This window comes from Bos javanicus, chromosome 9 (assembly GCF_032452875.1).
Source record: "Bos javanicus breed banteng chromosome 9, ARS-OSU_banteng_1.0, whole genome shotgun sequence".
In the NCBI taxonomy this organism is placed as follows: domain Eukaryota; kingdom Metazoa; phylum Chordata; class Mammalia; order Artiodactyla; family Bovidae; genus Bos; species Bos javanicus.
Genome location: NC_083876.1, coordinates 39,916,723 through 39,941,466, shown reverse-complemented (window position 1 = coordinate 39,941,466; position 24,744 = coordinate 39,916,723). Strand labels below are relative to the sequence as shown.

Genomic DNA, 24,744 nt, shown 5'->3' with positions numbered 1-24,744 from the left:
TTTGCTATTGTGTGAGATGAGTACAATTGTGTGGCAGTTTGAACATTCTTTGTCATTGTCTTTCTTTGGGATTGGAATGAAAACTGACCTTTTCCAGTCCTGTGGCCACTGCTGAGTTTTCCAAATTTGCTGGCATATTGAGTGCAGCACTTTTACAGCATCATCTTTCAGGATTTGAAATAGCTCAACTGGAATTCCATCACCTCCACTAGCTTTGTTCATAGTGATGCTTCCTAAGGCCTATTTGACTTTGCATTCCAGGATGTCTGACTCTAGATGAGTGATCACACCATTGTGGTTATCTGGGTCATTAAGATATTTTTTGTATAGTTCTGTGTATTCTTGCCACCTCTTCTTAATATCTTCTGCTTCTGTTAGGTCCATGCCATTTCTGACCTTTATTGTGCCCATCTTTGCATGAAATGTCCCGTTGGTATCTCTTATTTTCTTGAAGAGATCTCTAGTCTTTCCCATTCTATTGATTTCCTCTATTTCTTTGCATTGATCACTGAGGATGGCTTTCTCATCTCTCCTTGCTATTCTTTGGAACTCTGCATTCAAATGGGTATATCTTTCCTTTTCTCCTTTGCCTTTAGCTTCTTTTCTCAGCTATTTGTAAGGCCTCCTCAGACAACCATTTTGCCTTTTTGGATTTCTTTTTCTTGGGGATAGTCTTGATCACTGCCTCCTGTACAATGTTATGAACTTCCATCCATAGTTCTTCAGGCACTCTATCAGATCTAATCACTTGAATCTATTTGTTACTTCCACTGTATAATCATAAGGGATTTGATTTAAGTCACACCAGAATGTTCTAGTGGTTTTCCCTACTTTCTTCAATTTAAGTCTGAATTTTGCAATAAGGAGTTCATGATCTGAGCCACAGTCAGCTCCCGGTCTTGTTTTTGCTGACTGTATAGAGCTTCTCCATCTTTGGCTGCAAAGAATATAATCAATCTGATTTTGGTAGGACTATATGATGATGTCCATTTGTAGAGTCTTGTCTTGTGTTGTTGGAAGAGGGTGTTTGCTATGATCAATGCGTTCTCTTGGCAAAACTCTGTTAGACTTTGCCCTGCTTCTTTTTGTACTCCAAAGCCAAATTTGCCTATTACTCCATGTACCTCTTAGCTTCCTACTTTTACATTCCAGTCCCCTATGATGAAAAGGACATCTTTTTGGGGTGTTAGTTCTAGAAAGGTCTTGTGTGTCTTCATAGAACCATTCAACTTCAGCTTCTTTGGCATTACTGGTTGGGGCTTAGACTTGGATTTCTGTGATATTGAATGGTTTGCCTTGGAAATGAACAGAGATCATTCTGTCTTTTTTGAGATTGCACCCAAGTACTGTATTTCAGACTCTTTTGTTGACTATGAGGGCTACTCCATTTCTTCTAAGGGATTCTTGCCCACAGTAGTAGAAATAATGGTCATCTGAATTAAATTTGCACGTTCCAGTCCATTTTAGTTCACTGATTCCTAAAATGTTGATGTTCACTCTTGCCATCTCCTGTTTGGCCACTTCCAATTTACCCTGATTCATGGACCTGACATTCCAGGTTCCGATGCACTATTGTTCTTTATAGCATCAGACTTTACCTCCATCACCAGTCACATCCACACTGGGTGTTGTTTTTGCTTTCTTTGTTTTTTTCCATTTTAACCATTTATTAATCATCTCATTTATAGACATTAACTTTTGAAAACAACTAGGAGTACTCAGTAAAATTCAGCTCCTAAAAACTAATTAAATATTGATTTTTCAAACTTTCTTGTTGAGATTTATGTCCAGGGCGTCAGTGAAGTCACTTGCAAGCAAAACCAATGAGAGCAGTAAGTCCTAGCTAAGCTCTAATTTAGGTAAATATAGGGTTTTTTTCTCCCTCCAATTCCCCTTGTAATTTTAGCCAAATAAAAAGAATTAAACCTGGACAAAGGAAAACAGATTGCAAGAAAAAAAAAGTGTTTCCTGAAATGCCTTTTAGTTAATTTAACTTGAAGAGATCTAATTTATTTTCCTTTCATTTTGTATCCCAAAAGCCTAAATAGCATTTCTGCCAACTCATAACCAGAATCTGGCAAAGGGAGCCCTTAAATTTTGGGTACGTTGGCAAGAATCACTTCAATAATCAAATTGTATGTTAATGTAATACATTATTTTGAAAGGTAAAATATCAAGGAAAGAGTTGTATTTTTGTTGCTCTTATCCAAATTTGTGTGAGTGTGAATGTGTGTGTATGTGTGTGTAGCAGTAAATATAATAGAAACTATTGTTTTATTAATAAATGTGCAAAATCTGAATCTCCAGAGCCGTAGGTTCTTATGTCATTCTTAGAAACAGTTAGATGGGTAGATGATTAGATAGATAGATAGATAGGCTGACTTTAAAATATACTTTAAAAAAACAACAAAACAGCAACTGGTGCTTATATTAATTTTGTACCGCAAGCCATGCTTCCTGAAGGCATATGGTTTGGGGGTTGCCATAAAAAGCTGAATCTGGAGATTTCCTTTAGAACAGAGCACTGGGTTTCTGATTTAACCATTTCTTATGAGCAGCAGATCATCTATGCCAGAACTCAGAGATGCAATCACAGCCTTTCACACTAGAAAACAACACCTACTAAAACTGAATCTGATATTCTGCCCACTCTAACCAAATACCATATCCTTTGGTGTTTCATTAAAAAATGCAGGTCCCCAACCACACCTTTAAGGTCACCGCAGTGCACACGTCCATGGGCACCTTCCCCACCACAGTCTAATGTCACATTGTCCCATGCCCTGTGCTCCTGTTCCCAAGCTCCCTGGGCCTGGGGAAGCTGACCCACCTATCTGTCCACTCTGTTAAAGAACAACAGTTCTCTTGCTCCCTAGCTGTTTACCAGTGTTTGGGGCTATTTAATTCAAGTTTGACATCCCAGCCAGTGCCTAACACCGTATCTTCCTCAGAGCAAATACTCAACAAATGTCTGCTGAATTGATGAATGAATAAATCAATGATGAACATATCAAATGCTAAGTTTTGCTGTACAAGCCTGAATATGGATTTGAGGGAAATATATATATATATATATATATATTAAGCCAGCATAAGAGGATGGAGGTGGAATTTGCTCAAATAACTACAGAGGTTTTTTTGGCTTATTGTTGTGGTTTTGTTTTTTTTTTTTTGCTTGTCCATTATGACTCACTACTGCTAACTGTGAAAATTTTAGGTAATAGGGACTCTAATATTCTGCCAGTTTTGTAGGCTTTCATTGTTGAGATGAGTTCTAAAAGAGGCACAAGGTTCCAACACAGCTGAAAATCTCTGCACTACAGAGAAAAGAGGAGGGAGCACTGGTTAGTGGGATTCTGATTAAACCAGTTAGTGTCATCTCTGATGAGCTCCCACCTCCTGGGCTAGTGAGTCAGAAGCACACAAAAGCACAGGACTTTAGCTGTTAAAATGATCTCTGATTACAAAACCATTGTGAGGTCTGGAACTTTATCTAGTGCCTTCTAGAGGATGCAAAGCCTTCTAGTGAGCTTCAACAACGAAATCTCTATTATTATACTTCTCACGGTGAATAATAATTATATGTCCATTTATCTACCTTCCCAACTAGTTTGTTAGCCACTTGAAGGCAGAGACTATTTCCAAGGCCTACATTTCTGGCACAGAGTAGGTGTTCGGTAATACTTGGTTAATAATAATTCTACACCAGTCTTATGGTAAAAGCTCACGGAGCTGGGAGGGACCTTAGAAATAATTTGATACAATCTCTTCCTTTCCAAGATCAGAACAGTCAGACCAGACAAGCAAAATAAATTGCCCAGGATCACAACATCAGACCACATCACAGGATGCTTTTTTTAAAAGCATTTTTCCCTCTCAGTCCATAACTCATGGGAAAACTTGAAGAGGGACTTGAAATGATGCTTTCATGCCTCAAGAGCTTCTTCTAAGTTAATTTGCCTTTTATAAGTTACAGAACATTAACCTGAAATACATATAAAATGGAATTTCAAGGCTTTCACATGGTCAATTTTTGTGTGTGTCAGGGGGGTGGGGCAGGGGGTTAAGCCCACCATTCTCAAATTCAACTCATACTTTTAACACCTTTCTCTGGGGCTTTTAAGGGCTTCTTAAAGTCACAGTTAAGAGGTCTAGTTTCTTATTCTTTATGTAAAACCAAACTATAAAATTAAAACTTCAGTATTTTAATTAAGTCAGTGTAAGTCCACCAAATTAATTTGCAGCAGCAAAATAAGATGAAATTATGTAAAGCACAGGGACCAATTTATCATCCCATTACTCATGATGAATTCAACAAGCTTTTACTTCCATGTCTAGGTGACAAGTATTGAAATCTCTGGTTGTCTGACTGCATCATATGAAAAATGAAAATTTTTTTACCCCTAAATTAGCCTTCTAAAATTCCAGAAATATACGTTCCTCCATGGATGAAAAATGGGCTTGGCCGCCAGTGAGGCTGGGCAGAGAGAGTGGGATGTCAAGAGCCAGTGGGCTGAGGGAGATCAAAAGGCCCGGGGACCCCTCAGTACCACACAGCTCCACAGTACGGCTTTCAGGGCTGCAGCTTCACAGGCAGTCTGAGTTTTTAATTTACTAGCACTCTCAGTCCAGGGAGAAGTTTCCCTCAGGCCTTGATTTCCTTTTCCATCTCTCTTTCCTCAGGATCAGGCTACTGGAGAATGGACCCTCCTGATTAATGTGTCAAGAGCCATAGACTTTCCTTAATGAAGAGTCTCTGCCCGCTCGGGGCACCGGGCAGGAGCTGCCACAATGCGTTAAGTCACTAATGAAGGCGGTGCTCAGTAATGATTTAAAGGGCCCTAGGAACAGAGAGCCTTCGGATTCATTAGCTTCTCTTCTGACTGCCTGCGAAGTCTCCTTGGCTCTCTGGCCTAACGCGTCTCTGTCTGCCAACCTTCTGTGGCAGAAAAGTGAAAAGGCAGATTTCTCCAAACTGGGACTTGAATCTCCAGATGATGGTTTTGGTTTGTGACACACTGGACTGCCTACTCAGGGGCAAGAATCTGTCACTTCAAATGGTTTCCCAAAGCAATTTTCTAAAGTGGATCTTTAAAACACATTGCAATGAATCATTAAAACATCTCGGGGTGATGATACTCCTGGAAGGGATAAGATGCCAAAGCAGATGGAAGGCACCTATTATCTGACTCTAGGTGAGCAGATATATTTAAGCAGTAAGGCCTCAGAAACTGTCCCTATCAAGCATCTATCAGGAGGCACTGAGAAACTTCCCAGACCCTTATTGACAAATCCTTTAAAAGGGGCAGCTGGCATCTTTTACAGTTTCCAAACCCACTTGTGCTTGAAACACAACCTGAATGGTGCTGATGTATCTCAGGAACCTCAAGGCTTCTTCATCCAGGGAGCGAGCAGGGCCTGCCCAAGGCTGGAGGTCTATTTGCCACCGGGGACCCTGCAAGGAGAAAACATAGGTTAGTATGAAAAGGATCAGGAGGTTAGGGTGGGGGGTGGGAAGGGTGCAGAGTATTAGGAAGGTAAGACTGCCGCCTGCAAAACAAACACTGCCGCTCTTGAGCATCAGGGAGGTGGTTTGGGGCTGCCATTGTGAAGGCCGGAGAAGGCAATGGCTCCCCACGCCAGTACTCTTGCCTGGAAAATCCCATGGACGGAGCAGCCTGATAGGCTGCAGTCCATGGGGTCACAGTCAGACACGACTGAGCGACTTCACTTTCACTTTTCACTTTCATGCATTGGAGAAGGAAATGGCAACCCACTCCAGTGTTCTTGCCTGGAGAATCCCAGGGACGGGGGAGCCTGGTGGGCTGCCATCTCTGGGGTCACACAGAGTCGGACACAACTGAAGCGACTTAGCAGCAGCAGCAGCAGCAGCAGCATGAAGGCCACATCAGTCACAGGGAGACAAATGAGGCCTGAGAAAGCCCAGCTACCAGCTTTAGCAGGAGACTGCAAAAGCCAGATGGGATATCTGTCTCAAGCTTCTGATCAAAGGCAAACTCCACTTGACCCCATCAAGCTCTCTCAATTGCAGCTCTGTATTAGCCGGAGCTTCTCCCCATTGTGGAATAAACCTCCACGGTCTATGGGTTACAGCTTTAGAAATAGGTGCCTCCTAAGGGCCTGTTCTGTTGTCATGACACCGTAATGCCTGAATCCTCAGGGTGCTTGGGTACCCCCTGCTCCTAGCAGAGGGAAATGCGGGGGAGGACAAGGGGTGCCACTGGGTATTCCAGACCTCAGTGCCCCTGTCGTCTGCACCATGCATCTGCCAACAGACCTTGGAGCTTGCACCACCAGGGCTGGCAGTGGTGGCCTTCTAGCACTGCCAGACAACCTCCAACTTTCAGCAGAAGATGCAAGGAGCTCCCAGGAGTGGAGTGATCAGAACACTAAGCCTCCTTTTGTGGCAAGGGTAGAGTAGATGAAGGGCTGGAGGAAAGTAGTGGTGATCTAGAAGAATCAAAACTGGGGATACCTCCGGTCAAAAGGAAGCTCTAGTCATGAAATCCTTTCTAGAGCTCAAGTTTCCCACCATAGTGGTCACCACCGGAAACCTCCAGGAGACTCACTGTGATCCCAAGGGCAGAGTACGGTGCAGGGTGTAGGATGGGGAAGGGCAGGGGCCTGGGCAAGGAGAAGCCCTAGCAGATGGCAGGGTGAACATCTCATGTGAGGAAAGACTTTGGGAGTCTTGGCACAGAGCTTCCTGCAAAGTGGTTAGGATGGGCTCCCAAACCTCATTTTATGGTGAGGAAGGGGGCAGGGGAGGGTTCTGGGGATCATTCATGTACACAGCCCTCCCCTGTCCCCCTCCTCACCATAAAGTCGGGTTCAGGAGCTCATCCCAACCACCTTGCAGAAAGGGTTCTGGGGCCAAAACAAGGATCATGCACACACATTGTTCTCCAGGCAGACATTGCAATGGTCTGGATGTGTGTCCCCACCCCCAAAATTCCTGTGTTGAAATCCTAATGCCCAATGTGATAATACTAGGAGGCGGGACTTTGAGAGGTGCTTACATCATGAGGGTGGGGCCTCCATGAATAGGATTAGTGTTCTAGCTCCCTGGGCCCTACCACCATGTGAGGACACAGCAAGAAGGCAGCCACCTGCAGCCTGAAAGAGGACCTTCACCAGGATCCAGCCATGCTGGCACACTGATCTTGAACACCCAGCCTCCAGAACGGTGAGCAATAAATTTCTGTTGCTTATAAGCCACCCAGTCTGTAGTATTTTGTGACAGCAGCCACAGGAGACAAAGACAGGTTTTATGGCAAGAACTGTCTGTCACCCAAAAAGAAACATCTAAACAGACGTACTGGGGCACTTTCTGTTCAGTTCAGTTCAGTTCAGCCGCTCAGTCACGTCCGACTCTGCAACCCCATGGACGGCAGCACACCAGGCTTCCCTGTCCATCACCAACTCCCAGAGCTCGCTCAGACTCACGCCCATGTGTCAGTGATGTAATCCAACCATCTCATCCTCTGTCGTCCCCTTCTCCTCCAGCCTTCAATCTTTCCCAGAATCAGGGTCTTTTCCAGTGAGTCAGTTCTTCCCATCAGGTAGCCAAAGTATTGGAGTTTCAGCTTCAGCATCAGTCTTTCCAATGAATATTCAGGACTGATCTCCTTTAGGATTGACTGGTTGGATCCCCCTTCAGTCCAATAGACTCTCAAGAGTCTTCCCCAACACCACAGTTCAAAAGCATCAGTTCTTCAGTGCTCAACTTTCTTTATAGTCCAACTCTTACATCCATACATGACTACTGGAAAAACCACAGCCCTGACTACGTGGACCTTTGTTGGTAAGGAAATGTCTCTGATTTTAAATACGCTGTCTAGGTTGGTCATAGCTTTTCTTCCAAGGAGCAATCGTCTTTTAATTTCATGGCTGCAGTCACTATCTGCAGTGATTTTGGAGCCCAGAAAAATAAAGTCTGTCACTGTTTCCATTGTTTCCCCATCTACTTTCCATGAAGTGATGGGACTAGATGCCATTAGTTTTCTGAATGTTGAGTTTTAAGCCAACTTTTTCACTCTCCTCTTTCACTTTCATCAAGAGGCTCTTTAGTTCTTCTTTGCTTTCTGCCATAAGTTGGGTGGTATCATCTGCGTGTCTGAGGTTATTGATATTTCTCCCAGCAATCTTGATTCCAGCTTGTGCTTCATCCAGCCCAGCATTTCATATGATGTGCTCTGCATATAAGTTAAACAAGCAGGGTGACAATATACAGCCTTGACATATTCCTTTCCCGATTTGGAACCAGATCGTTGTTCCATGTCCAGTTCTAACTATTGCTTCTTGACCTGCATACAGATTTCTCAGGAGCAGGTCAGGTGGTCTGGTATTCCCATCACTTGAAGAATTTTCCAGTTTGTTGTGATCCACACAGTGAAAGGCTTTGGCATAGTCCATAAAGCAGAAGTAGATGTTTTTCTGGAATTTTCTTGCTTTTTCAAAGATCCAGTGGATGTTGGCAATTTGATCTCTGGTTCCTCTGTCTTTTCTAAATCCAGCTTGAACCTCTGGAAGTTCACAGTTCATGTACTGTTGAAGCCTGGCTTGGAGAATTTTGAGCGCTACTTTGCTAGTGTGTGAGATGAGTGCAATTGTGTGGTAGTTGGTACATTATTTGGCATTGCCTTGGAAACGGGGCACTTTAGTACATATATATATTTTTGCCCCTAAACGGGGTGGCCTAGGTGACTTGGGGTTAAACAGATAGCAAGAAGAATGAAGGCCAAGCTGATTAGTCAGTGTCAAGCCAAATGTGTGGGCTTGGGGAAGCACAGTACACTCTGGCATGTGGGTCTGAGATAAATGCAGACACTATGTAAGTGATAAAGCATTATTCCAGGTTAGGCATTATAAGACTCATATCACTGTACCAAGTCCTGAGAGTCCACAGTCTCAGCAGCCAGACAAATAGTGGCGGAGCACCCTGCAGTCCTCTGGACTGAAAGAACCCTCACTGATCACCCACAGGCTGCCTCGTCCTCAGGAATCCTCAGCGCAGGGCCAGTTTCGTAGGCACGCAGGTTGTACATTCTTAGATGTGCTTGTGTTTGTCTCAGTGCTGACACTGTCTTAAAACTCTTAATTTTTAAACGAGAGGCTCAACATTTTTATTCTGTGCTAAGCCCTGCAAATTATATAGTCAGTCTGCCCTGAGGGGCACCTTTTCTTAGGAAATAGGCTTTTCATATAGCTGTTCTTGTTTATGAAGGCTGAGGAGGCAGAGACTCCAGCCAGAGAGAGTCTGAGAACATTAAGCAATAAATCTTCCCAGTTAATGACTCCCACCCCGCTATTTCTTTTTTTCTTCTCTAAGTTAGTTGTTGATTACCATTTGGTCAAACAATATTTATTGAGCATCAGCCACTCTGTGCCAGGCACTAGTTGGCACCCATATGAATAAAACCCAGAACTTCCTGAGAGGCACTCACAGTCTGGTGGGGGAGACAGATATATACAAAATAAGCTTGATAGAGAAATGCTGAAACATTAGGGAAAGCCATTCTTTCCAGGGAATTATTAATTATGAAATCATAAATTACAGACAAATGCCTCTTAGCTTTGCTTGGTTACACTCCTTTTGCGTCTAATGACGAAGAGTGACTTTCCAGGTTGCTGCTGCTGTCAGCACAGCAACACAAAGCTGCCTGCAAGTTTGTCCAGGCCTGGGGTTTCAAACTCCCCACGTCAGTCTCATGGGATCCTGACAAGTACCCCAGTGCCTGACCCAGGAGCCATTTGATGAAAACAATAAAGTTTTCATGTTATGGTTTTCCTCTAAATCAGGGGTCTGTAAATTTTTTCTATAAGAGATCAAACAGCAAATATTTCAGTCTTTGCAGGCCATGCAGTTTCTGCTGCAATTCCTCACCGCCTGTTGTAGCTCAAAAGCAGCCAAAGACAGTAAGTAAACAAATGGTCAGGACTGTGCTCCAATAAAACTCCATTTACAAAAACAGCTGGCAGGCTGGATTTGGCCTGCAAGGCTGGAGCTTGCTGACCCCTGCTCTATCTGACTCTGATTTGGTTGTAGACCATCCTAGAAGAGAGTGTTTACTTGAAATAATGCAAGAGACACAGATTATGATATCTAGGTTACAAAGAACTTTGTTATCTTGGGTGAGCTGGGAAATGTCGGTCAGGTCCCAGCAGGATACGATGGGAAGAATTTAGTAGAGAGACTATTTACAAAGGTGCAGGCAGAGTTTCAGTTCAGTTTAGTCCCTCAGTCATGTCCAACTCTTTGCGACCCCATGGACTGCAGCACGCCAGGCCTCCCTGTCCATCACCAACTCCCAGAGTTTACTCAAACTCATCTCCATTGAGTCAGTGATGCGATCCAACCATCTCATCCTCTGTCGTCCTCTTTTCCTCCTGCCTTCAATCTTTCCCAGCATCAGGGTCTTTTCCAATGAGTCAGCTCTTCGCATGAGGTGGCCAAAGTATTGGAGTTTCAGCTTCAACATCAGTCTTTCCAATGAATATTCAGGACTGATCTCCTTTAGGATGGACTGGTTGGATCTCCTTGGATGGACTGGTTGGATCTCCTTGCAGTCCAAGGGACTCTCAAGAGTCTTCTCCAACACCACAGTTCAAAAGCATCAATTCTTTGGTGCTCAACTTTCTTTATAGTCCAACTCTCACATCCATACATGACCACTGGAAAAACCATAGCCTTGACTAAACGGACCTTTGTTGGCAAAGTAATGTCTCTGCTTTTTAATATGCTATCTAGGTTGATCATAACTTTCCTTCCAAGGAGTAAACATCTTTTAATTTCATGGCTGCAATCACCATCTGCAGTGATTTTGGAGCACCCAAAGATAAAGTCTGACACTGTTTCCACATCTATTTGCCATGAAGTGATGGGACCGGATGCCATGATCTTCGTTTTCTGAATGTTGAGCTTTAAACCAACTTTTTCACTCTCCTCTTTCACTTTCATCAAGAGGCCCTTTAGTTCTTCTTTACTTTCTGCCATAAGGGTGGTGTCATCTGCATCTGAAGTTATTGATATTTCTCCCAGCAATCTTGATTCCAGCTTGTGCTTCGTCCAGCCCAATGTTTCTCATGAAGAAAGAGTTTAGGAAACTAATAAGGAGTAATGCAATACCTGTGGCTGGTAGCACCAGGGAGCCCTTCCAAATCCTGAGCAGGAAGGAGCAGGAGAGGGGGGAAATTTGTGGAACCCAAAGAGGGAAACTGCATGGAGAAGGTGTTTGATAGAATTACAGCCAACCCTATCACATACAGTCCTATGAAAGTACATACTCACCCTAACTGTCAAATGGAAGGAGAAGCTAAAGAAGCGGGAGGCTGTGGTTGGTCCACAGGTCAGCCTCTGCTGGGGCACGGAGTAGGGGATCAAGATGGAGAGTGGGCCTGGAAAGGCAAGTGGAAGTTCTCCCACACAGCATCCTTTGGAAAGAGGCATTGAGACTTGACCAGGGAATCGTTCACTCATTCAGTGGTCATTTGTGCCTTGTGCCAGGATCTGGGTTACAATTTAATATAGGACACAGCTGTGTAAACCAATAAATGCAACAAAGTTCCACAAGAGCTCTGACTGAAACCTCTATAGGCACAATGGTGTTACAAGAGAGGTGAAGGATCCAAGTGCCAATCCAAAATAAGTGCCGGAAAATACAAATATAGATCATGGGAAGCAGTCTCCAATGTGAGAAGCCCAAAATTCTCATTAAAGAGACACTTTAAACATAGCAGAAGCACTTAACCTGGGCTAACACACAAAGGTAACATTCTGGATCAATAATAGTGAATCTATGGGGGGGGTGACTCAATATGATAAAACTATACAATTATATTAAGAATCCACAAACTATATCCATCTTGCTATCTGATATTTCTCAGTTCCACTGAGTGTTGACCATGACAAAGCTAAACACGACAGCTGGAACGGTGAATAAGTTGAAGGGTCTCAGGTGGGGATATAATAGAAATATACAGCAGAGAGATGCCCTCAAAAGTGCTCTGGCTTAACGCTTTGGTTGAGCTGTTTAGAAAACATTTCACATAAAGTAATGTTCTCATTGGAATCAGCCTGACAGCAATTTGTGATTATTTCCCCAAGGAAACCACTAGCTTTTATCATCTCTTTCAATTATCATTTGTCTTAATTCTCTAGTGCACACATCAATATTTGTCCATCAGAAATCCCACAAACAAAGAAAACAACAACAAAAAAGAAGTCCCACAAACAGAATTCTTGGAGCACCTTAAAACACTGTTTACTACAACAAGGCAAAAAAAAAAAAAAAAAAGTCTTTTCCTTTTAAAAAGAAACAATTCCCCCAAACAACTCCCTAAATGCCAAAGTACACTGTTATCCATGTGCTCCAAATATCAAGTGACCAGACAAGGCTACCCCCATCCCACCCCCAGGGGGTGGGAAGGTAGATTCCTGGTCCCCTCTGTTGCCTCCACTTCCTCTTCAGATCAGTAAAGGAGCAGCTTAAGCAGAAGGTGGTGGAGGTATTGTCACTGGGGATTGGGGCAGATCCATCTGTCCCCAACAGGCTTGAGCTGGTGTCAAATGGAGCCTCCACAATGTGCTGCCACAGAGAAGTGCTCAGGCCCCTGAGCCCTTGCAGGGGTGGAGCCAGGGGGTTGCTCAATTCCTTTGCAATCCGTGGTCCTGCCCCATACATAAACCACGAGGCCACTCATACAAAGGAGCACCTCCTTCAACAGAGATAAGCATCCCAGGAAAGGCAGGGACCCAGATTTCAGAGGAAAGGAAGCAGTCCCCACCCACTTTTGTCTGTGAAGGATTTATCTGGTTCTTCCTCCAGGAAACATGCATTGCAAAGTGAACTGGCTTCCTCTAACGAGGGGAAATGGTTTGATTATATAGAAAAAATTTCCAAAAAATTAACATTAAGCAAAGGATTCTATACACAGCTAACTCATGTTGTTTGGGGGCTATTTTGCAGACATCTGAGAGTCTCTTCCCAAAGGGTAAAAAGCAATCGCTGAGTCAGCCCAAGTCGGTGCACAGAGATAATGGATCTGGCTCCAAAAACTGCAACAAGCACAACCGTGAGGCTTTCACATATTTTTATAATTTATGACTTCAGCATCAAATTTGTTTCTGGATAAAGAAAATGATTCTTTCAAGCCAAAGAAACTGAATTCCAAGGTTTCACTATTAAAAGATAATGCAAAAAATAAAGCAATCTTTTAAAATACTCTTTTGCCTACCAGCCTACACATATGCACATAATAGAAATATATTAATTCAAGACCATAAGCCCCAAGCAAAACTGGTTGCATTAAAATATATGTATACATATAAAAGCAAACCCACCCATGACCTGAAAAGAGAATCATGGATTCTGTCTTGTGCAAAAGCTTTCTTTGCCTTGAAATTTGGCATAAAAGCTTCCTTCTTCACAAGCCATTTCTCCCACACCCATGAATGACCTCACGTAGGCCACACAGAAATGGTCAGACTGGCAACAGTACCACCACCAGTTGTACAAGCAAGTTTTAGACAAGCATACATATTTTTACTTTCTTTTGAAATAAAAACCAAAGAAAGAGTCTAATGGTCCATTCCTCTGTGTCTCAATGCTACAGCTCTTTGGGGATGAAATTGTATGATAAGTGATTTAAATGATCAGTTTCTTTATTGTGACTGATAATTGGTAGAGTGTCTGGGGTATTTTTGCCAAGTTTCAGTACTCTCAAATTCACATTCCCCACAGCTAGTAAGCTCTTGAAAGGTTTTAGAAACAGCAATTTTCTGTTGTGGGAGATAGCTAACAATTGATTTTCTGCATTATGGTTGTGCCTGTGGAAAAGAACAAGGTTGTGAGTCCTTGACTCAAACTAAACAATACGCTGAGAGTGTGCAATGAGTTAATGTTGGAAAGCCTAAGCTTTCTGGAAAAAAACAAACTCAAAACAAGCAAAATCTATTTATTTAGCAATTTTGTGCTAATTAAGAGCATCTGTTAGCCGGCAGGAAACAAAGATTGAAGGAAATTGTTCCTTTTTAGAAGGAGAAGGGGAGTTGGGGGAATTGTTGGGGGAGGGGGAGGCACATAATGGGACCTGGACAGAGCAGCCATCCAGACACAACGGGGAGCGTGTGAGCACCAGCCACTGCCTTTCTGGGACGCCCTGGGATCATCATAGTTTTTAGGACTTCACTCAAGTGTGATTCTCAGAGTCTCTGGGGTGGCAGCTCACATGTCCCTCCCCTCAGCTTCATGTAACTGATCTTTCTCTCAGAATGGGCCCTGCTTTAGAAAGAGTAAGGGTCAGTTACACACGTTTAAAATTCAGGTTCCCCATGCAAAAATTTTGTTACCAAAAAAATCTCAGTTTCAGTTCTGGATAACATGGGTAAGCACACCCTCACCCTGTGTCTGGCAGTGAATACAGCAATAAAACCTGGATAGAATGCATCAAAGCAGCTATTTGAGAAATCTGAAAAGTAAATACTGGCAGGCGGGCTGGGAAAGAAGACCAGAATTCAAAGTATCAGGAAGCAGCAGTAAGGGCACCACTGGTTTTCTTCTGGCATCCCCCTCGTGCCCCCACTCAAGGTGGTCTCACACTGCAGGCAGACATCTGCACAGACCAAGAGCTCCAGAGAAGCCCTCTAGCTCAGGCTCAAGGGGGGAAGGGTCTCCTAATGCTCAGAGAAAGTAGGAGGATTCCCTATTTACCCCTCTTCTTGTATTTCCTTTCCTCCATTCTAGCACCCCAACTCCCAGGCAATCCCACTGTAGTGGAAGCCACAGCAGGAGTCTGCAAGCACCTAAAACTCTTAGGAAAGGGAAATTTCTTCTCTGATCTGAAGCTGTGGCCCCAAGAGGGCAGGGGAAAAACCTCGTTGAGTATTTTCTCTCTTCTCAAACAGCTTGACTTTGGGCTTGCATATAGTCACAGGAAGGGTGTTGTAACTAAAGTCTAACCTTTCTAGCCAGAGGTTCAGAAACACAGGGAACTAGATAATGCAGTCAGCCCTCAATATCAATATCAGCCCTGATAGCTCAGTTGGTAAAGAATCCACCTGCGATGCAAGAGACCCTGGTTCAATTCCTGGATTGGGAAGATCTGCTGGAGAAGATGGAGGAGGCAATGGCAACCCACTCCAGTACTCTTGCCTGGAGAATCTCATGGACGGAGGAGCTTGGTAGGCTATAGTCCATGGGGTCGCTGAGTCAGACACGACTGAGCGACTTCACTTTCACTTTTCACTTCATGCATTGGAGAATGAAATGGCAACCAACTCCAGTGTTCTTGCCTGGAGAATCCCAGGGATGGAGGAGCCTGGTAGGCTGCCGTCTATGGGGTCGCACAGAGTCGAACACAACCGGTATGACGCAGCAGCAGCAGCTGGAGAAGATAGACTACCCACTCCAGTATTCTTGGGCTTCCCTTGTGGCTCAGCTGGTAAAGAACTTGTTTGCAATGTGGGAGACCTGGTTCAATCCTTGGGTTGGGAAGATCCTCTGGAGAAGGGAAAGGCTACCCACTTTAGTATTCTGGCCTGGAGAATTCCATGGACTGTATAGTCCATGGGGTCACAAAGAGTTCGACACGACTGAGCTACTTTCACTTTCACTTCAATATCTGTGGATGCAGAATCCTGGGGATACCGGGGGCCAATGGTAGTACATCACTGTATGAGAAGTGAGCATCCACAGATTTTGATTTATCTGCAGGCGTGCTAGAACCAATCCCCTCCCCCATCCCCAGACACCTAGATATGTGCATGCGCATGTGCATCTGTTAGCATATCAAAGACTTGGAGAACCGCCAATAGACAGACCTCCACCAGGTCCGAGTCTGGCCACTGGGTGTAATGCATGTGGGACAGATCCAAAGAACACTGCAAAATTTTAAAAATATAACTGACAACTGATAGTGAAATCTTAATTCATAAAAGGCTGGCTGGACCTTGAGACCTGAACCCAACCAGCTCAACTACGTGGAAAAACAAATATTGATATATGGACATTATTTATAGTATTTAAACATAACTCAGAGACTCAGAAGGAAAGGGAACAACAGAAGACAAGATGGTTGGATGGCATCATCAACTCAATGGACATGAGTTTGAGCAAACTCTGGGAGATGGTAAAAGACAGGGAAGCCTGGCAGGCTGTAGTCCATGGGGTCACAAAGAGTTGGACATGACTGAGCAACTGAACAACAACAGAAGCCTCCATGATATTATACACACAAAAGGATATAACTCAAAACTACTCAGCATTTGAAGAATCAGGAAAATCCCAATTGGTGTGGAGAAAAGACAATCGACAAATGCCAATGACGTGACACAGATCCTGGAATTATTTGACAAAAACTTAAAAGCAAGTATTACAGAACACTCCAAGAAGTAAGGTGAGTGTACACTCTTGCAACCAATGTAAAGATAGAAAGTTTCAGCAAAGAAACAGGATATATAAAGAGCCAAAAGGACATTTTAGACCTGAAAAATACAATAACCAAAATAAAAATCTCAGTGGATGGACTCAATAGCAGAAAGAATATATCACAAGAAAGAGTCAGTGAACTTGAATACAGATAAATAGAGAGTATCCAATCTGAACAACAAAGAGAAAAATGATTTGAAAAAGAAATGAAAAGAACCTCAGGGACCAATGGGACAATATCAAGAGGTCTAACACTCACTTATTGGGATCCCAGAGGAGAAAGAGAAAGAATGCAGTACAGAAACAAATATTTAAAGATACAATGGCTAAACGATTCCCAAATTTGACAACAGATATAAACCTAAAGATTCAAGCAGCTCAGCAAACCCCTAACAGAAAGGCACAAGGAAATCCACGCCCGTACCCATCATAATCAAACTGCTGAAAGTGAAAGACAATGACAGCAAAAGCTGAGTCTCTTTTATCTGGTGATAGACTTCATAGTGGGCCAGGGTCTTAATGGCTAAATGGAGAAGGCAGAGCCAGCCCAGCTCATAAAGCGCTTCTTACCCTGAGGCCCCCTCCCCATCCAGGCCCAGTCCCACCTTCCCAAGTCCATCTGCTAAATGTCTCTGGCAGCAGACAGCACACACACTGAAACCCCAATCCAGAGCACATTCTGAATCCTTTCCCCATCAATCTGCCGCCTCTGCAACGTTACACAGAGTGTAGGCTGGGAAGCAAGGGAACCAGAAATGAAATCAACTCTGACGAAAAAAAAATGCACTATCATTCAAGCAGGCCCTGATAACTTTTAGGAAGAAATTTTTCTAAATAAAATAAAAGGACAAGAAGGAATAAATTCTCAGCTCTAGATTTATTCTCTAAGTTATCTTGGTAAGTTGGAAAGAAATGCCAAATTTGAGTTGGGTTTCGTTTTCAAACTGACATTTTTAAATTCACTATGTTTTCTGTGTGTGGCAAAATAGCTCATGTCTGGGTGAGACTGATACACAGAAAAGGGTAGTGAAGAGAATAAAACATATAATGTATTTTCGGTTTTTATCATAGGACAATAGAAAGAGAAGCCAAACTCCTGGAGTAGATTCAGTGAAATGCAGAGGTTTTTATTTGTTTTCATGATGGAGAAACTATATAACAACTGCATACACAGTGGTACTCAAACATCAATCATGGATCTTACCAGGGTTACATATCAACCATGTAAAGGAAGGGTTTCATTTGTCTTACAAAAGTAAAAGTATAGAAGACTGTTTGTCTAAGAAAGCAAATAGGAATGTGGAAACAGCATCTATCACATTTTTAAGAATTCTCTCTCCCTTATACGTGTGCAAGTGCACACACATACACACACACACACACAGTATTAAAAACATATAAGTTACCTACACCTCTTGAGATTCAAAGTCCTAGAAGCTTAACATCATCTGAATCAACATCAATCTGTTATGAGGTCATGGATTTACTTTAGTTTGAAAACTCCAGCCAGTTAATATCCCCCAAATATTTACCAGTTTCAAAAACATTATCATCTCAGGATGGAAGGTCTGCAAGACCCCTATAAACCCATTTCAAGGATCCTCGGATCCTGAGTAGCTGCCAAAGCCAAAGGAGATGTGGAGTTAGCAGAGGGTGGGGAGAAGAATGGAGAAGGAAAACTAGAAAAGGGGGGCATGAGAGGAAAAAGGGTTCTCCCCTCACAGCTGCACAGCAAATCTCCATACTCCTGACACGTTGACCTAGGTCCCAGGGTTGTCCATAAAGTGGTACCCAGGACTCTTCAGCGGCTCTCAGGCCACGTGAGTCCTCAACCTCGTGCCAAACCACAAGTCTCTCCACAGGTTCCCTCAGTCTGATCCTGCCGCTGGCAGTCACGGACAAACAGATGCCACCTTAGCCTCTCAGCCTCAGAGACTCTTACAAGGTTCTGTGGCACAATGTTGAGCGGAAAGCCTGTCAGTGGTAAAGCTCAGTGCTGCTGAGCAGTTTCAGAGGGAAAGTGTTTGAGTTCCAGAGCCTAAACAAGGCATGATTCTTATTACCACAAAGAATTAAAATGTGTCACCCAGCATCACCAAGTGCAGTGGGATGGGATGCATGGCAAAAAGAATGCATCCCAGAGGCCACATCTTAGGTGCAGAGCTGCAGCATCCAATGGCCACCCTGCAGGCTGATGTGGGGAAGAGCAGCTGCACGTGGCACAGCACATGGATGGGACACAAGCCGTCCCTGAAAGTCACCCAGTGATGCTGGATGATGCTGGGTATCATCCAGTCTTCTTTGGAAAAGGATGGAGCAAGCAAGACAAGGTGCTCTGCCATGAGGAGGACAGCCAGGGTGAATGTGAGGGGAAAAGAAAGTGGGTTCAGGACACTAGAAAAATCACACACTTGGTCCAAGGGTATCATCAGTTTCTTGATGAGGCTGTCACATCCCCCTGTATATAAGCCATCGGTTGCACACAACATATGTATGTGTGTTTGTACGTGTGTATGTATACATATATGCATTTCTCAGTTTTAAGTGTACGCTCATTCATTATTAACTAACTTGTCATCTTCATATTGTCTGTGTCTCACATTGTCCATATTGCCATTCTCTGGCCTTGGTCTTTTTGATTATGATACAGTATCTGGTAGCCTGAGTGAATCCTGCTGGCAATTAAAGATAAGACTCTGGTTCTGGGACATTCCTCACATGATTCTATATTTATAGAACATTTTTCTGTCTGAGTGCACTGTAAGTTATAGTGCCTGACAAGTAGAACCAGCCCAATAAACGTTTCTTTTTCATCTATGGAAGGCTGCCAGCAGTATAAAACAAGGCAGAGAGAGAGCTGGCTGGACAGCTCTGGAACCAAAAGCACTTTAAGCTTCAACCCTAAATGGAAGGAAAGATCTACAGTCTTTATCATTAAGTGGCCCTTTTCGGGAACATGAAGAATTGCTGAAGAAAGCAGACCTCTTCAGAGGTCAATTATTGCCGGGTTTGTGACTCTGAACTGAGAATTCTTTGGCGAACAAGAGTGGGACTCTCCAAGATTAGAAGTGAAGCTCCGAAAGTGTTATCTGACCTCGGCCCTGTCCCCTTTCCCCATATCAGACTGAATAACAAGACTAAAGGGGACAAATTGTCCGATCTAGCTGATGAGAAATTCTGACTATATTTCTCAAATGTACGGGAAAGGAGGACTAACACCTTCTTGCATCAAAGAACAAACAAACTTCCATCAACAAGGAAGAGCTTTAAAAGCAAACAGGTTATAGACTACAGGGGACAGAAACTACCTCTAGCCTTAAATTTTATTTGTTTCATAGTAGCAGAGAATCATTGTATTCAAAGAGAACTTAAGGGTGATCTAGACCAACTCCTTTATATTAATAATATAGGTGAAGAAAATGAAGCTCAGAGATCTGAAGAGACACAGAAGCCACACAGGTAGGAGGGGGCAGGGCTCTAGGCTGCTAGTCGCATCCTTGCTCTGCTAGACGATGCCGCCTCCATCCCAGGTTCAAGTGCTTCATCTTCGCCATGTCTAGTTTTCCTCTTAAGATAGACATTGTATGCCCAATAGCAACTTAGAAGGGATTCCCAGGTAAAAACCACAATGGGTGTCTTGCACTAACACACTCACTGATGCAATGGGTAACAAACTCAGGAAATTCTTTATCCAGAAGATGTGGAATACATTAGAAAATTCTCCAGTGGCTCTGCAAATGTCATACATGACAAATATTCAGTGAGTTAAACAGAAGGATTAGAAAAGATTTAGGCCTTTCTGATGAATGACAATGGTATATCCAAGTTGAGACAAGGGCAGCCTGAGTCTCAGAATGATAGCAAGAAGATGAGATCGTGCCTCTCATTCCCACCAACCCACACGGAAAACACTGTATGAGTGATAAATATTTTTTCTTTTAACCTACCGAAATTTTGAGGATGTTAGTTACTGCATAACCTAGCCTATCCTGACTGACACAGGTCCCTAAAAGGCACCGGGTAAAAGATGGCTATCATAATTCTAAATGTATCCCCACACCCTTTCCAGTGCCATGGCATTAGGGATTGGATGATAGGCTAGAACAGACCATTGGTCTTATGGAGATTCTCCCATAAGGAAAGAAAAGAAGTGTAACCAAAGACAATCCATTGCCAGGACAAGATTCAGGGAAATTAGGAAATGCTCAGATAAAGACCAGAAGGACACAAACAGATCCTACTCTTTAGTCTGTTTCCTGAGAGCATCTTGTCCCTAAAGTGTCAGGCCAGGCCTCTTTCCTCCTAACCAAAATTCTCTCTGTTATTCCCCAGTCGGTTCAAATTCCACTTACTCGTCAGAATCCAGTTTTAGTCCCACATACTTCTCCCAAATTTCTTCATCACTCAAGCCTCTGCTGCTGCTACTGCTAAGTCACTTCAGTCGTGTCCGACTCTGTGCGATCCCATCCCTGGGATTCTCCGGGCAAGAACACTGGAGTGGGTTGCCATTTCCTTCTCCAATGCATGAAAGCGAAAAGTGAAAGTGAAGTCGCTCAGTCGTGTCTGACCCTCAGTGACCCCACAGACTGCAGCCTTCCAGGCTCTTCCGTCCATGGGATTTTCCAGGCAAGAGTACTGGAGTGGGGTGCCATTGCCTTCTCCACTCAAGCCTCCACTATACACAAAATAAACTATGCAAAGCAGGTGCTTCAGCAACTATTGCTTAAACTTCTCATTTTATAACTAATCAGATGTTTGTTAGTCATAGGTTTGTCTATGACAAACCTAGACAGTGTATTAAAAAGCAGAGACATCATTTTGCCAACAAAGGTCCACATAGTCAAAGCTATGGCTTTTCCAGTAGTCTTGTATGGATGTAACAGCTGGATCATAAAGAAGGTTGGGCACCGAAGAATTGATGCTTTCAAACTGTGGTGCTGGAGAATACTCTTGAGCGTCCCTTGGACAGCAAGGAGATCAAACAAAATCAACCTCGAATATTCATTGGAAGGACTGATGCTGAAGCTGAAGCTTCAATACTTTAGCTATCTGATGGGAAAAGCACCGACCCACTGGAAAAGACCCTAATGCTAGGAAAGACTGAAGGCAGGAGAAGAAGTGGGTGATAAAGGATGAGATAGTTGGATGGCATCACTGTCAATGAACATGAGTTTGAGCAAACTCCGGGAGATAGTGAAGGACAGGGAAGCCTGGCGTGCTGCAGCTCATGGGGTTGCAAAGAGTTGGACATGATGCAGGGACTGAATAACAACAACAGATGTTTGATATAATTTGTTTCAAATGTGTCAATCTTGTTTCTAGAACCAGATTACAAGCCTTGTGAGGACACAGTGTGTTTTAGTTCTTTTGCAGTCCCCCACAGAAGTGATTTCAAGAGACGTTTTTACATTGATTTAAATGCCAGCGAGGAAAGAACATAATAGAATGCTTAGGATTAAGGATAATTTTTTTTATACTACTTTGGAAGAAAGTAGGGAAATTTACTAGCAGGTACTTACAGTAATATCTTAATCTAGCTAAATATAAATACTATTTATTTATTTCAGTGGAAATAAATTGTTATCAAACTTAAATGTCTTTGATTCAAATTCAAGTAAAAGAGATGACAAGTAGCTTAGCAGGAATTCTGAGAGAAACTTTAAGAAACATTGGGGAGTTTTTTGTTTTTGTTATTTTTTTTTTACTGTTGTTGTGGGTTTGTTTGTTATTTGGCTGTACCACTGGGCATGCAGGATCTTAGTTCCCCGACCAGAGATTGAACTCGTGCCCCCTGAATTGGGAGCACAGAGTCTTAATCACTGGGGAAGTTGGAACTTCACCGGGAAAGTTTCCAAGAAAGCATTTTGAAAGAAAGAAAACAAGCATTGTTGAGAATTTAAGATATTTCATTCAAAATTAACATTTGTTTTGGTACATATATACAATGAAATATTAGTTAGCCACTAAGAAAATGAAATAATGCCATTTGTAGCAACATGGACGGACCTAGAGATTATCCCAGCTAAGGGAAGTAAGTCAGAGAAAGACAAATAAATAATATCACTTATATGTGGAATCCAAAAAAAAACGATAACAATGAACTTATTTACAAAACAGAAAAAGAGTCACAGATGTTAAAAAAAAAAAACCACGGTTACCAAGGGAAAAAGCGGGGAAGGGATAAATTGGGAGATTAGGATTGACATATACACACTACTATATATAAAATAAATAACTAATAAGGACCTACTGTAAACCCAGGAAACTCTACTCGATACTCTGTAATGACCTATATGGGAAAAGAATCTAAAAAAGAGTGGAAATACATATATATATATATATGTAACTGATTCACTTTGCTGTACAGCAGGAATTAATACAACATTGTAAATCAACTATATTCCAATAAAAATATTTAGAGATTATGAAGGTAAAAAATTAACATCTGTTTTAATATATTAAAAGGCTAATAAATATCTACATATTGGTTATAAAATTTAAGTTAAATCTGCATATATTCTATATCTTGAAATCATAAAGTTAGGTTTTATCCAAATCTATTTGTTAAAAAGAGCACAGATTTTTTCTATAAAATAGAAAGTTTGTTTTCATAATTCTAAAGATTGTTGGCGTGCAGCCTTGAAACTATAAATATTTGTTACTATAAATTTTGTTAAATGCAGAAAAATTAATGCTTCGGTAAAGGTGAAAACAGGCTTCCCTGGTGATTTAGACAGTAAAGAATCTACCTTCAATGCAGGAGAACTGGGTGCAATCTCTGGGTTGGGAAGATCCCCTGGAGGAGGGCATGGCAGCCCACTCCAGTATGCTTGCCTGGAGAATCCCCATGGACAGAGGAGCCGGGCGGGCTACAGTCCATGGGGTTGCAGAGTCAGACACCACTGAGCAACTAAGCACAGCACAAAGGTGAAAACTATGTTTGCCATGGGGTTTGATCCCACAAAGCCTTGCAGAGACTGACCTTCTGCTCATAATTGACCTGATCTAGTTTTACTCATTCAGTCTATACAGCAATGCTGTGTAGATCCTCTTAAAGTAACAGAATTCCTCATTGTAGGAATTCACTTTATAAATAAACTCCAACATACTTTAGAACGTAGTACACAGTTTTCATCTTCAGCATATATTACAGCAGAAGCACTCTTAATCTGTCTGTGCAACACCAGCTTGTCAGATGAACTGACAGTATTTTCTCTACCTGTGCACTCCTGCTGCTACCACTTTAGTCATATTTTTACCAGGAGTCATTTGATTTGTTCCCAAACCAGTTTATGTCAGTTGTACAAGCTACTGAAATTACATCATTTCGTTAAAATTTAGGTAAAATGATGAAATCTGTACACAGAAAGAAAACGGGTTCTCTTTTCTATAGAAACCAAGTTGAGAAAAAGCTAGGTGCTATTTTTAAATACTGTTGCGTTAAGCATGGGTGAAGTAACTGTAAAAAAGAATAACAGAATCCCTAAAATCTAGAGGTGTTCTGCACTCAGATTGCTTCAGAAGTGTCAAATTCTTGCTCTACTTAAGAAACCAAAACTGGAAATGGTTGGTGATACAGTTCAAATGGGTTTTTCCAAGAATTCCAGCAAGGGGACATACTCACAGCCAAAGATTGGCCAACAAATGCACTTGCATATGTTTTAAGTTCAAATGGCCTGTGCGTATACTATTCTCTATTTTAACCACCGTCTATGTAATTGACCGATTACTGTGAATTGATGACTATGTATACGGGTCCACTTGCTAATTTTATAGTTGTAGAGATTCCATAAGTGCATAGTTAGAGAGTGCAACATTACCAATTAACTTAGATGCTGGACTAATGTTGGTGCATAGCTGAGGAAATGTAAACGTAAAGCAGGACTGTGGACAAGGCAGAAGACTGGAAGAGATGAACTCTAACATAATAAACATAGCTTCTCAAGAAGCTATAAAATTTTAGCAATGCGAAAATTTTTTAGCATTTAGCATAGAACAAGGACTTTACAAATGAAATGACATAAAAATCAATAACAGGGAGGAACCATTGGCTACAATTCTGAAAACAAACCATGGGGCTCTTCTTTAAGATGTAGCTTGAGACCCAGGAGAGCTGAATAGGCCATCAGTAGGGTTGCACCTCTCAGCACATATCTCAACACCAGGGCAGGCCTGGGCTGGTGCCAACTCCACAGGCTGTTAACCAGGACTCTGAGCTCTACCTCCTGAGGATTCAGCCCAGTTGAGATGATTACAGCAGACAAAAGCCCATCCATTACACAAGCACACCTCTCAG

At 42.5% G+C, this 24,744-nt stretch overlaps 1 protein-coding gene across 5 annotated transcripts in view; it reads right to left on the bottom strand.

The window, feature by feature from the left end:
• METTL24 (methyltransferase like 24) overlaps positions 1 to 24,744 on the bottom strand; it is a 153,753-nt gene that overhangs the window by 110,511 nt on the left and 18,498 nt on the right. For 4 of the 5 annotated variants that reach the window (XM_061427608.1, XM_061427606.1, XM_061427605.1 and 1 more), the window contains exon 2: positions 5,357 to 5,455. In XM_061427608.1, coding sequence (XP_061283592.1) covers positions 5,357 to 5,455 — 99 coding nt within the window. Of the gene's footprint in view, positions 1 to 5,356; positions 5,456 to 24,744 lie in introns of those variants that run through there. The other variant, XM_061427609.1, reaches the window with a different exon arrangement.